This window comes from Suncus etruscus, chromosome 6 (genome assembly GCF_024139225.1).
Source record: "Suncus etruscus isolate mSunEtr1 chromosome 6, mSunEtr1.pri.cur, whole genome shotgun sequence".
NCBI lineage: Eukaryota > Metazoa > Chordata > Mammalia > Eulipotyphla > Soricidae > Suncus > Suncus etruscus.
Genome location: NC_064853.1, coordinates 93,904,012 through 93,916,953, shown reverse-complemented (window position 1 = coordinate 93,916,953; position 12,942 = coordinate 93,904,012). Strand labels below are relative to the sequence as shown.

The window sequence follows — 12,942 nt, the reverse complement described above, 5'->3', positions numbered from 1 at the left end:
AGTTCCAAACACAATCCCTGGCACACAGCAATTTAATTGGAAGCTACTGAAAGGGTCCCAGTCAGGTTCCTTACCTGAGCCCTGGGATCCAGTCTTCGGTGGGCCAGCAGCAGGGCCCTGAGCCTTAGTTAAGGCCTGCACTGGCTGGGCGACGATAGTTCCTCCACCTCCGCTCACAATCGCTTTGGCCACTCCTTGGGTCACAACTTGCTTGGGACCAATTGCTTTGGTGACAGAGGAACTGGTCTTGGCTACAAGGATTTGGCCACCACTAATGGCAACAGCCTGTTTTACAGCTGAAGGCAGAGCAGACCCAACAGGTACCCCAACAACCTGTTCAAGACAGAGGAGAGACCAGTAGTGCTTCTTCACAGAATTAGTTTCCTTCATCTCAAGAACAGAACAATTCATACAGTCCAAAATGGCCCTTGCTAAAACATTTTTTGTTTTTTTGATTTTTAGGCCACATCCAGCAGCACTCGGTTTATTCCTAGCAGGTTCAGGGGAACATATGATACCAAGGATCGGGGGCCGGAGAGATAGTATGGAGGTAAGGCGTTTGCCTTGCATGCAGAAGGATGGTGGTTCGAATCCTGGCATCCCATATGGTCCCCAAGCCTGCCAGGAGCAATTTCTGAGCCTGGAGCCAGGAGTAACCCCTGAGGGCTGTCGGGTATGACCCCCCCCAAAAAAAAAGAGATACCAAGGATCAAATCCAGGTTGCCTGTGTGCAAGGCGCTCTATCTGATGTGCTATTGCTCTGGCACCTCAAAACATTTTTGAATCAAGTTATTTTTCCCCAAGAGTCTATGTATTTCTGATCTTTCCTTTCCCTAAAGGCAGATATTTGATGAAGCAAACAAACAAAAGCATATGCAAGAATACTTCACTGAATTGGGGGGGTAAAATCTTTCAAGTAAGAACATGCTGTAACATTAACACTATATATCGATAGTATCATGTTAAATTAAGAGCAAGTAGTTAATTTTTTTTTTTTTTTTTGGTTTTTGGGCCATACCCAGCGATGCTCAGGGGTCACTCCTGGCTGTCTGCTCAGAAATAGCTCCTGGCAGGCACGGGGGACTATATGGGACACTGGGATTCGAACCAACCACCTTTGGTCCTGGATCGGCTGCTTGCAAGGCAAACGCCGCTGTGCTATCTCTCCGGGCCCACAAGTAGTTAATTAAAAAAAAAAAAAAGTAGTGAATGAGAAATAGACTGCTTGTCTTAAATACAGGCAGGGGGTAGGGAGTGAGAGGGGGAGAGAATTGATAGTGGAAAGGTTGCACTGGTGAAGGGGGGTGTTTGGTTTTTTTTTTTTTTTTTGGGCCACACCCAGTAACGCTCAGGGGTTACTCCTGGCTATGTGCTCAGAAGTTGCTCCTGGCTTGGGGGACCATATGGGACACCAGGGGATCGAACCGCGGTCCGTCCAAGGCTAGCGCAGGCAAGGCAGGCACCTTACCTTTAGCGCCACCGCCCGGTTTTTTTTAATGACTAAAACCCAACTATAAACATGTTTGTAATCGTGGTGCTTAAATAAAGATATTTAAGGGCCAGAGCAGTGGCCAGCTGTAGGGCGTTTGCCTTGCATGCTGCTGATCTAGGATGGACTGTGGTTTAATCCCCCAGTGTCCCCCAAACCAAGAGTGAGCAAAACCTGAGCGCAAAGCCTCCAGGAGTAACCCCTGAGTGTCATCAGGTTGGCCCAAAATCCAAAAAAAAAAAAAAAAAAAAAAAAAGAAAAGAAAAAGAAAAAGGAAAAAACCTGTTAACATGTTAATTCAGGGTAAAAACTGATATTACTCTGCATTTTACTGAAGTTTCATATGCTTTCTAAATTTTTAAAAAAATATATGGGTTTTCTGTTTTAAAGGGGTGAAGCACCCACTCAGTGGCACTCAGGATTCTATACTCAGGGGTCACTCCTGTTAAGCTCGAAATCATACAAGGTGCCAGGGATCAAATCCGGGTGGACCACATCAAAGGAAAATAACCTACCCACTGTACTATTTCTCCAGCCAATAATAGGCTTATTGAAGAACAAAACTTTAAGTCATTTAGTCAATGAATTTTTGGGTTTGGACCACACCTGGTGGTGCTCCAGGTCTATTCCTGGCTCTATGCTCAGGAATCATTCCTGGCAGTATTGAAGGATCGAAACCAAGTCAGCTGCATGAAAAGCAAGCATCTTACATGCTGTACTGAGTAGAATATTTTATGTATAATTTTTTTCTAGTTCTGCCAAGCAGAGTTCAGGAGGTCTGGGCATTCCCAATACTCAGCCCATTTATAAAACATGGGAATCTTGCCAGCTCCTGAGACATCAATGGGGGTCATTTACAAATGCCCAGCAAATGCAAATAAACCAATAGCAGCTGCTGCCACACATATTGCTGAAGAGGCTTCAAAGAGGCACTGAGGTCAAGATCCAGTGAGGTTACTGGTGGCTGTTGTCACCTTGGGGCACAGCAGAAGACCGTATGGTCAAGTCTACACTCTGAGTCAAATCAAATGCGAATATACTAAGATCTGGTGTTCTAAATTATTCTGAGAGGACTGGAGAGATAATGTAGTAGATTGGGCACCAAACTGTAGGGCGGGGCTAATCAAAACCACAATGAGAGGGTTAGATACAGGGTTTAATTAAGGGAATTAAGGAAGAGGCAAACAGGAAGGCCAATCTTCCTGAGGAGAAGCAGAGGAAGAGGTAAAGAAGGGGGGGGGAGGAAGAAAGAGAGGGAGACAGACAAACAAGAACAAGAAGTCAGCCACAGAAAGGACCAGAGAAAGAAATTGTTGCAGCAGCAAAAAAGGAGTTAAACAGGGATTTGGGCAGTTTCTCAGTTGATCCGGCAGACACCATCCGGCAGAGGGCAGCACCCAGCATTCCTGCCGGAACCTATTGGCCCAACTGACCTAAGATGACAGTTACAAGTTGCATCTCATAAATAACATCTTCAACCTTAGAAGGACAGGAATAGACTTAAGCTGACCAGGGGCCATAAGAGTCTGTTTTCTTATATCTAGAATGCTTGCCTGCACATAATGGATCCGGGGTTCAATCCCAGCATGCATGATATGGACCCCTGAGTACCACCACAAATGGTCCCTGAGTGAGCAGAGAGCCAGTAATAAGCCCTGACTCAGGTATGGAACAAAATTCTAAATAAAAATGAAAACAAAAACTGTTGCATGAGATGAAGAGGCTAAAATGCAGGGAGGCTGGCTAACCTGTGCTCAGGCATACACTGGAGTGGCAATACTGTGGCCCTGTCCTACTAGGAATCACATGAGCCAGCCTAGAGTTGTTCAGGGGCCTCCAGAACTACACACATCGATGCTCAGGAAGTCACGTGACGCTAGGCACTGATTCCTGTCCATGCTTCATAGTCCCAGGACCTCGTGCTCTTGATGATTGTGGGACCACACAACACAGCTAACTACTGATCTTCTCTGTGCAAATGAAATAAAATCACTTAAACCTATTGGGTTTGGGTTTCTGATATAACTATTTGGATTTACTTTATTGAGACAAGAGTCTTCCATTTTAGATTTACTAAAGATATAAAATGCATTATATAAGTAAAATTATATAATCTATTTTTATGCTCCTAAACTAAGCAAACATTGGGCTTACTTCAGTTTCTTTTCCATAATTCGATGGGGATTTGCTTTCCCCTCCTTTTCCCAACCTTGTGCCAATTCCATAGTCAACTTCCTCAAAATTTCCAGAACATGACACTACATCTCCAAGAATCCTACAGCATGATATCCCAAGTTGGCCACAGGAGGGCAGTCTTTATTAGCAGAGCCAATTCACAATATTAATTCCCTCCCAATCCCTATAAAATATGAGACTGGTACTCATCTATGGGCTTTAAGAAAAATGAAGGACATTTTTAACAGTATCTCAGAGACAAGAGAGATGAGGGCTGGTAGGTGCAGCTCAGGACATGCAGCTCATCACATAGAGTGATGAGTGCAGTTGCAGAGATGACTACACTGAAAACTATCATAACAATGTGAATGAATGAGGGAAGTAGAAAGCCTGTCTCGAGTACAGGTGTAGGGGGGTGGGGAGGAGGGAGATCTGGGAAATTGGTGGTGGGAATGTTGCACCGGTGAAGGGGGGTGCTCTTTACATGACTGTAATCATACAACTATAATCATGTTTGTAATCACGGTGTTTAAATAAAGATAATTAAAAAAATATGAGACTGGGTGCTAGAAAGAGAATATACAGATAAGTTAAGGTTTTTGTTTATCCTGCACATGGATGATCCAAGTTCTACCCCTGGTACCACATATAGTCTCCCAAGTACCGCCAAGAGTGAGCCCTGAGCACAAAGCCAAGAAAAAGGCAAGAATTCCACTAGGAGTGGACCAAACAGCCCCCAACCCGTAAATGAGAACAGAAGATGGCGCTCTACCCAGAAAAGGTTAATAAACACTTACCTGTTAGAAAAAGGACTCTAAATAGGGCATTAAAACTCCAAACTGGTTAGGGTTTTTTTTTTTTTTTTTTTTTTTTTAGTGTTTGAACCACACCTGTTAGTACTTCTGGCTCTGTGCTTGAGGGGTGGGATTGGTCAAGCCCAGTAGTGCTCAGGAGACCAAGTGGTGATGGGGATAAAACTTAGGCTTCCCTCATGCAAAGTGTATGCATAGTCCATTGAGCTGTCTTTTTACACACGAGAATAGGTCTTCTTTTATTTATTTATTTATTTATTTTTTTGGGCCACACCCGTTTGATGCTCAGGGGTTACTCCTGGCTAAGGGCTCAGAAATTGCCCCTGGCTTGGGGGGACCATATGGGACGCCGGGGATCGAACCGCGGTGCTTCCTTGGCTAGCACTTACCTCTAGTGCCACCTCTCCGGCCCCGAGAATAGGTTTTCTTTTGAAAAATTATACTTTTTATAATTTGGCTCAGAATAAGAACTCACCAATTTTTCTCAATCCTCAGCACCTTTTCTTTCTTTTTTTTTTCTTTTTAATTTTGGGTAATACCTAAAGATGCTCAGGGACTATTCCTTGCTCTACACTCAAGAATCACTCTTTGCAGTGCTCGGAGGACCATTTGGGATACTGGGTATAGAACCTGGGTTCTCATACAAAACAAGCATCCTACTTGCTGTACTGTCGCTCAGGCTCTCAGCACCTTTTCTTTTTCTTTTGGGGGCTGGGGGGTGTTGGGTGTTCAGGGATTACTCCTGATTCTGCACTCAGAAATCACTCCTGGCTGGTTCAGGGGACCATATAAGATGCTGGGGATCAAACCTGGGTCTGTCCCGGGTCAGCTGCATGTAAGGCAAATGCCCTACCACTATCACTCAGGTCCCCTCAGCACCTTTCCTTAATCCACCATTACCACGAGGTAAGTGGCGATGTGAGAAGAAAACAAATATAGTGGCTCAGCATTCCGCCAAGTAACCAAAATTGTCAGCTAACTTCTGAACAACAAAGCACCACCACACTGAATAAAAAGCCTAAACCATTTATCCCTTGTATCTCTAGGCAAAGCCAACTTGGAGAAAGGCTGTGTCTGAATCAGAACTGCTAGGTGACAATTGAAGCATTGTGACCAGAATGCTTTCTAGGACAGGGGTCCCAACCCGGGACTCCAGAGTCAGAATGCGCTTTTCTTTTTGTTTTGTTTTGTTTGGGCCACACCCATTGATGCTCAGGGGTTACTCCTGGCTATGTGCTCAGAAATCACTCCTAGCTTGGGGGACCATATGGAGGGTGGGGGATCGAACTGCATGGCCTGTCCTAGGCTAGCACTTGCAGACACCTTACCTCTAACTCTACAGCTCCATTGCCCCCTCCCCCCGCAATCGGCTTTTGAAGCTTTGCCTTGGCTCTGACAGCAGGGCGATAGCAGGGGGGCGGGGAATTAAATATTTTAATTGGCTATTAATTTGCACAAATATATTTTACACTGTTAAGTGAGAAAGTTTTTTTCCTTCAGATCTGGGCAGCTAACTTCAGGATCCTGTATATAGCATTAAGATAAGAAACAATGTATGCAGTGATATGCTTGTTTTAAATGCCCTGATGATTTTGCAGCTCCCCGGTTGTTTTTTTTTTCCTTTAGAAATTAGCCCAAGTGGCTCTTTATGTCTTAAAGGTTGCCGACCTCTGTCCTAGGAGGTCCTAAGAATCAGTGTTAAAAAGCAGTTAAGGACCCGCCAAATTGGCTGTGGAAACCAAAGTCAAATTTGAAGCTGTAGCTCCAGTTTCTTTGATTTACCAACAAATAGTAAGAAAGCTTATTTTAAAAATTCTGGGGGCCGGAGTGATAGCATAGCAGGGAAGGCATTTGCCTTGCATATAGCTGCCCCAGGCTTGATCCTTGGCATCCCATATGGACCCTCAAGCCCACAAAGAGTGATTCTTGAGTGCAGAATTAGGAGTAACCCCCCGAGCATCGCTAGGTCAGAACAAAAATAAAACAACAACAAACAATCTGTACTGAGGGTGTGGGGGCAATGCAATGTGCAGAGGGGGGAAAAGTGGTGTGCACACAGTGTTAATGTGTGAGCATGTATATTTTTACAAGTATTGTGGAAGGGAATTTGGAGATAGTGAAAAAAAAAAAAAGGAATATTTTACATTGCAAATCCTGGGTTTGGTCCCCTGGATCACTTGGTATCCAGTGCATCATGTACCCCAGGTTTTGACAGGTATGTCCCTTTTTCCCCAAAATAAAACTATCTAGATTTTCAGGGACCCTAAGGAAGACTCTATGTTTGCGATGACAACTACAGCAAGTGGCCTTATCTGACCATCAGAGAACTCTTATGAGCCAGGTTAAATTTGGGAAAGTTGTCAATGAACTCATAAACTCATAAAACTCATAAATCGGGCTGGGAAGGTGGCACTAGAGGTAAGGTGTTTGCCTTGCAAGCGCTAGCATAGGACAGACCGCGGTTTCATCCCCCAGCATCCCATATGGTCCCCCCAAGCCAGGGGCGATTTCTGAGCGCATAGCCAGGAGTAACCCCTGAGCGTCAAACGGGTGTGGCCCAAAAACCAAAAAAAAAAAAAAAAAAAAAAAAAAAGACACTCATAAATCAACTAAAGTATGAGTTTTAGGCCTTTGAGCCATCTTACTGGAAAGTCACAAATTTTGCCTATTTGTTTTTGGGCTCACTGTGCTCAGTCAAGACCTATTTCTATGTGAGGGAATCGCTTCAAATAACGCTCAAGGGACTATGGGGAGGGGGACAGGGATCTAACAGGGCCAGCCAATTGCAAGATAAACTTTTTTAATCTCTCATTGAGTTTTCTTTTTTTTTTGGGGGGGGGGGAGGGTTTGGCCCACACCTGGTGACACTCAAGGGTTACACCTGGCTATGCACTCAGAAATTACTCCTGGCTTGGGGGACCATGTGGGACATCAGGGATCGAACCAAGATCCATCCTGGATCAGCTATATGAAATAGCACCATACTGTTGCACTATTGTTCTGGCCACTCATCACTGAATTTTTTATCTCAATCATTTTGATGGTTGCTTATTAGGCTTATCAAAAATACCTAAGCCATTAGCCTTCTCACATAATTCACTCTCCCTAACTATTATGGTTTTCAAGCTAAGAGGCAAATACCACACATATGCTTATAATATCAGGCTACATTTATCCTCTTTAGGGTGCTTGCCTTGCACATGGTCTACCTGGGTTCAATCCCTGGCATCCCATATGGTCCGTTGAGCCTGGCAGGAATGATCCAAATGCAAAACCAGGAGAAAACACAGAACTGCAAGGTGTGGCCCCCAAGCCAAACCAAAGAAAAAAGTATTCTATTTTCTCCCAAAGTGAGATAATTCAACTCTGTTCTAAAAATAGACATGGGTGATAGATAATACTTGTACTTTAATCAGCTGAAAGTGGGAAGCATTTAAACCAGGGTTCAAATCCTTTGTTAAATCAGTATACAGGGATTCAAATCCTTTGTTACTCACTAACTGCCTGTTCTAAAAAGAGCTGCTCATGTTTTAGGGACCTTTTTGTAAAATGGAAGTGGATGTAGTCAAGAATTCCATCCATCATTTGGAAAGCTTGTTTAAAGATCACACAATGTGAAATAAGAATACAGCATACATGGGGCCGCAGAGACAGCATGAAGGTAAGGCATTTGCCTTGCATGCAGAAGGAAGATGGTTCGAACCTCAGCATCCCATGTGGTCCCTCGAGCCTGCCAGGAGCGATTTCTGAGCATAGAGCCAGGAGTAACCCCTAAGCGCTGCTGGGTGTGACCCAAAAACCAAAACAGAATACAGCATATATAAACAGCTATGGAGGAAAATATGAGTCTCTGTGCTATTTTAGAGTTTCCAGTACATCCATGGACATTTGCATATTAAAAATAAATGCTCTAGAGAGCTGAGACTCATTAAACATGTCACTGCAAACTAGAGCACCTGAGCAGAAAACCCAAGCCAGACAGCAGAGCTTGGTCTGATCAGTGACCCACTTTAGGCCTGAATCAAGTGGAAAACAGTGACTATTAAGACTAAGACCTTAGTTCCAGGGCCCGGAGAGATAGCACAGCGGTGTTTGCCTTGCAAGCAGCCGATCCAGGACCAAAGGTGCTTGGTTCGAATCCCGGTGTCCCATATGGTCCCCTGAGCCTGCCAGGAGCTATTTCTGAGCAGACAGCCAGGAGTAACCCCTGAGCACCGCCGGGTGTGACCCAAAAAACCAAAAAAAAAAAAAAAAAAAAAAAAAAAAAGACCTTAGTTCCAGGGAGATTAACACAGCTTTTTACTTTTCAACTGTTCCTGCAATGATTATTGCACAGTAAACAGGTTTAACATCATTTAATGTGCTTTTTGCCAACAGGGCTTCCAGCTACACATTTCCTGGGATTATTGACCTCACCTCATCTGAACCCTTTCCTCACTTGCCCATAACTTATGACAAACAGCATCATTTACTTGTTGGCCTCCCAAGCCCACCCAGCACGAACCTTGGAGGGCTGAATCTTTGGTGACTGTGCAGTCCCGTCTCCGGCAGCCATGACCTGCTTCTGAGGGGACACAGCTATCATGTGACCCCCTTTCACAGTGACATACTGAGGGAGCGGTGACTGGCTGGCAGCTCCCGCTGTGGATATGTGAGAGGCTTCTCCAGGCTCCTGTTTGATGATCACCTTGCAACAAAAAAAAAAGAAACTTTCTAGTATCCAAATCTAGTCTTACAGGAACTAATGAATCAGTGAAGCCTGGTCTGTAAGGAATGATTCCACCATAAGCACAAAAGCACAGCTGAAATGTAGCCTGCAACAGCTACTTACAGGACCAAAAGAAGGACATGAACTGGTGTATCTTTTTTGGTTGTTTTTGTGTCACATCTGGCATGCTCAGGAATAACTATGGGAGGTGCTCAGGGGACCATATGGATACCGGCAATCAAACTGGCAACATGCAAGGCAAGAGCTCTATCCTCTATACTATTGCTCCATATTCCCCTCTCCCCTAACTGATGTATCTTTAAACTCAGCTAAGTCATGTTTTTCACAGCAGTGACAAAGGGGCAGCAAAGAGAAAACACATGTATTGCTTGTGTCCTCTGTAGTCTTGCTGATCTTCATAGTAACCTTGTAACACCACTAAAAAAATGCAAACATATCACAGAAATTGGATCTGGTCTTAGAACTAGAAACACTGAAAAAAAAAAGGTGTCTCTCTCTCTCTCCCTCCCTCCCTCTCTCTATCTCTCCCTCCCTCCCTCCCTCCCTCCCCCCCCCTCTCTCTCTCTCTTCCCTCTCCCTCTCCTTTCCCCTCTCCTCTCTCTCTCCCACTCCTCCCTACCCCATCAACTCCAGTAGCCACAAAAAGGACAATATAGCAGAACTGTACTCCCAATAAATACTCACTTTTGTGAAAGCTCCGAGTCCACCAGTTATAGGTTTGGGACTTTGAACCTTAGGGTGGCTTCCAATAGGACAGAGAGGTGGCATAGAAGCAAACAAAGAATCCTCCTGCTGGGTAAGATTCAGAAACACAACATGCAATTAGATAAAATGGATGATTCCAAATCCAACTGATTAGATTATTATAGACACAAAATGAGATTTCTATTCCTAAGCACATCAAACAAACATCGCCACAAACAAAAAGACCTTTGAGATTTTTCCTGTAGTTTGTTTAGGAAGAACCAGAACACACCCTGGAGTGGAGAACAAGTGAGAATCCAAGGTGCTGCATTCAAAGATGTTTCCAACCAATGAGTAACAAGTCGTATACTGAATGGGGTGGCATCCAGTTACTCCAACATCTCCCCCTAATTGACTTCAGAGAAAAATGAAGTAATTTGAGGTAAAACAAAGTAATTCACATCTTTTTTTTTTTTTTTGGGTTTTTGGGTCACACCCGGCAGCACTCAGGGGTCACTCCTGGCTCTACACTTAGAAATTGCTCCTGGTAGGCTAGGGGGACCATATGGGATGCTGGGACTCGAACCACCGTCCTTCTGCATGCAAGGCAAATGGCCCACCTCCATGCTATCTCTCCAGCGCCTAATTCACATCTTAAGGGAAATTGAACTTTCTAAGGGAAGGGCAGATGCCTCTAATTAAAAGATAAAGAGGTTGGCATAATTTTACATAGGCCCAGCAAAAGTTGGAAAAATAGAAGAAAAAACTTTGGGTCTAAAATAAAACAGGGTGTCCCTACTCATGAAGCATTCTGTCATAAGACCAACTACAGACATTTACACCTGAACTATAGTCTTGTTTAGAAAATAAATCCAAAAAGTTAATGCTTGCTCCATGTCCAAGGGCTGATGGAAAGTTGTGATCATTCATCTCTAATATTCAAAAGATTCAATAACCAGGACTTTTTCCAAACTATAAGGATAGAGCTGCATTTTATTTGCTTTAGAACCCCAGAGTTTAAGAAGAAATAAATAAATGCAGGTATAGTATTTCAACACATATCATTTTAAAGGTACTAAAAGTTGACTTACGTTGAATAAAATATCCAAGGTATGCGAAAAGTTTTCAAGAATTTAGAAAAATGGGACAACAAACAGCTTGAACAATTAACAAAGATTCAGTGTTCAAAATTACTATGGTTGCCTCTAGTCTCAATTACAAAATGCAAATCTAAGAAATAATTGCCACAAACAATAAGGGCAAGAAAGAAGTTAGGGGGCTGGAGCAGTAACACAAGCAGTAAGGCGTTTACCTTGCATGTGCTAACCTAGGACGGACCAGGGTTCAATCCCCTGACGTCCCGATTTCTGAGTGCCAAGTCAGGAGTAACCCCTGACTGTTACCGGGTGTGGCTGAACCCCCCCCCCCCCAAAGTACCAAAACGGGGCCAGAGAAATAGTACAGTGGGTAGGGTTCAATCTCTGACATCACTTATAATCCCCTGAACCCACCAGGAACACAGAGTCAGGAGAAATCTGAGAATTGCCAGACATGGCCCCAAAATAATCAAGAATTATTTTTAAAAATTAACTTGCAAAATTTTAAGACTTTAAGGAAAACACTATTGTTCAGGCATTCATCTAACAGAACTCACAGATAGATTATAGTGAAGTTATAGAAAATCCTTGCCTTTGACCAGGAAACTTTCAACAGGATAAATTGCCTAACAGAAGGAATCCATGTTAAGCACTAGTGATATTAGAGGTCATTTTTGTTTTGTTTTGTTGTTTTTTTTGGGGGGTGTCACATGTGTTGATGCTCAGAAGTTACTCCTCAATCTGCACTTTGAAATAAATCCTGACAAGTTCAGGGGACTACCTGGGATGCTGGGGATCAAATCCAAACTGCTGTACTAAAGCTCTGGCCCAATATCAGAAATGATTTTTGAATTCTTAGAGGCTTGCAATTCGAAAGCCTTAATTTAAGACAGCTATTATAGGCCACAGATAGCTGAATCTGAGAGCTGGTCTATAGAAATGAGTTCACTGTGGGAGGGGGTGCTGCGGAGATGGAGGGTGTTTATACAAATCACTGTCTAAAAATAAAAATTAAATAAAAAATTAATACATACCAAGTATTTTATACAGTAAAACTTGCACCACACCAATAAAGACAACTTCCACACCACAGGAAGTTGGGCTGTTTTAATTTTTATTTTGCACTGAGGAATTCAGGACCTCACAAAAGCAGAACAAAGGCTGTACCACTGAGTTACATCTGGGCTCCTCACAGTAAATATCTAAATAGCTACCAGGTGAGTAAAGGAGAGGAGTGAGGATTTTTAGAGGAGCCAGTCAAAGACCTAGGGTAACGCAGGAAATGCTTTTGTTTATTGTTATTGTTTTTGAGTCACACCTGGCAGCCCTCAGGGGTTACTCTCAGAAATCGCTCCTGGCAGGCTCGGGGGCCATATGGGATGCTGGGATTCAGAACCACTGTCCTTCTGCATGCAAGGTAAATGCCCTGCCTCCATGCTATCTGGCCCCCAGTGCTACTTATCTTTAAGTGGTGGTTCTCAAATAGTGGGGCTCACCCGGGGGGAGGGGGAGCGTGAGGCTCTGTAAAGGGGGGGGTGCATTTGACCTCGACAAACACTGTCAAAATAAGCTAAGCCCCGTATTTATGTCTCTGTATGTCTCTGGAGCTGAGAGTTGCTGTGTCCTGCTTCAAACCCCGCTTCGAAAAGCTATGCACTGTAAAAGGTGCTCATTGTAGCCATTAATCCAGACATCACATTTGATTACCCCAAGAAGCCAGGAGCAACTTCTGAGCGCATAGCCAGGAGTAACCCCTGAGCGTCACAGGGTGTGGCCCAAAAACCAAAAAAAAAAAAAAAAATCTGCACAGGGGCTGGTGAGGTGGCGCTAGAGGTAAGGTGTCTGCCTTGCAAGCGCTAGCCAAGGAAGGACTGCAGTTCGGTCCCCCAAGCCAGGGGTAATTTCTGAGCGCCTAGCCAAGAGTAACCCCTGAGCATCAAACGGGTGTGGCCCAAC

General features: G+C 43.9%; 1 protein-coding gene across 2 annotated transcripts in view; it reads right to left on the bottom strand.

Moving 5' to 3' along the window:
* Nucleotides 1-12,942, bottom strand: part of YEATS2 (YEATS domain containing 2) — a 94,909-nt gene that overhangs the window by 28,791 nt on the left and 53,176 nt on the right. For both annotated transcript variants that reach the window (XM_049775816.1, XM_049775817.1), the window contains exons 13-15: nt 9,890-9,997; nt 8,981-9,163; nt 75-333 (exon numbers count right to left, since the gene is read on the bottom strand). In XM_049775816.1, the coding sequence (XP_049631773.1) occupies nt 75-333; nt 8,981-9,163; nt 9,890-9,997 (550 nt within the window). The remainder of the gene's footprint in view (nt 1-74; nt 334-8,980; nt 9,164-9,889; nt 9,998-12,942) is intronic.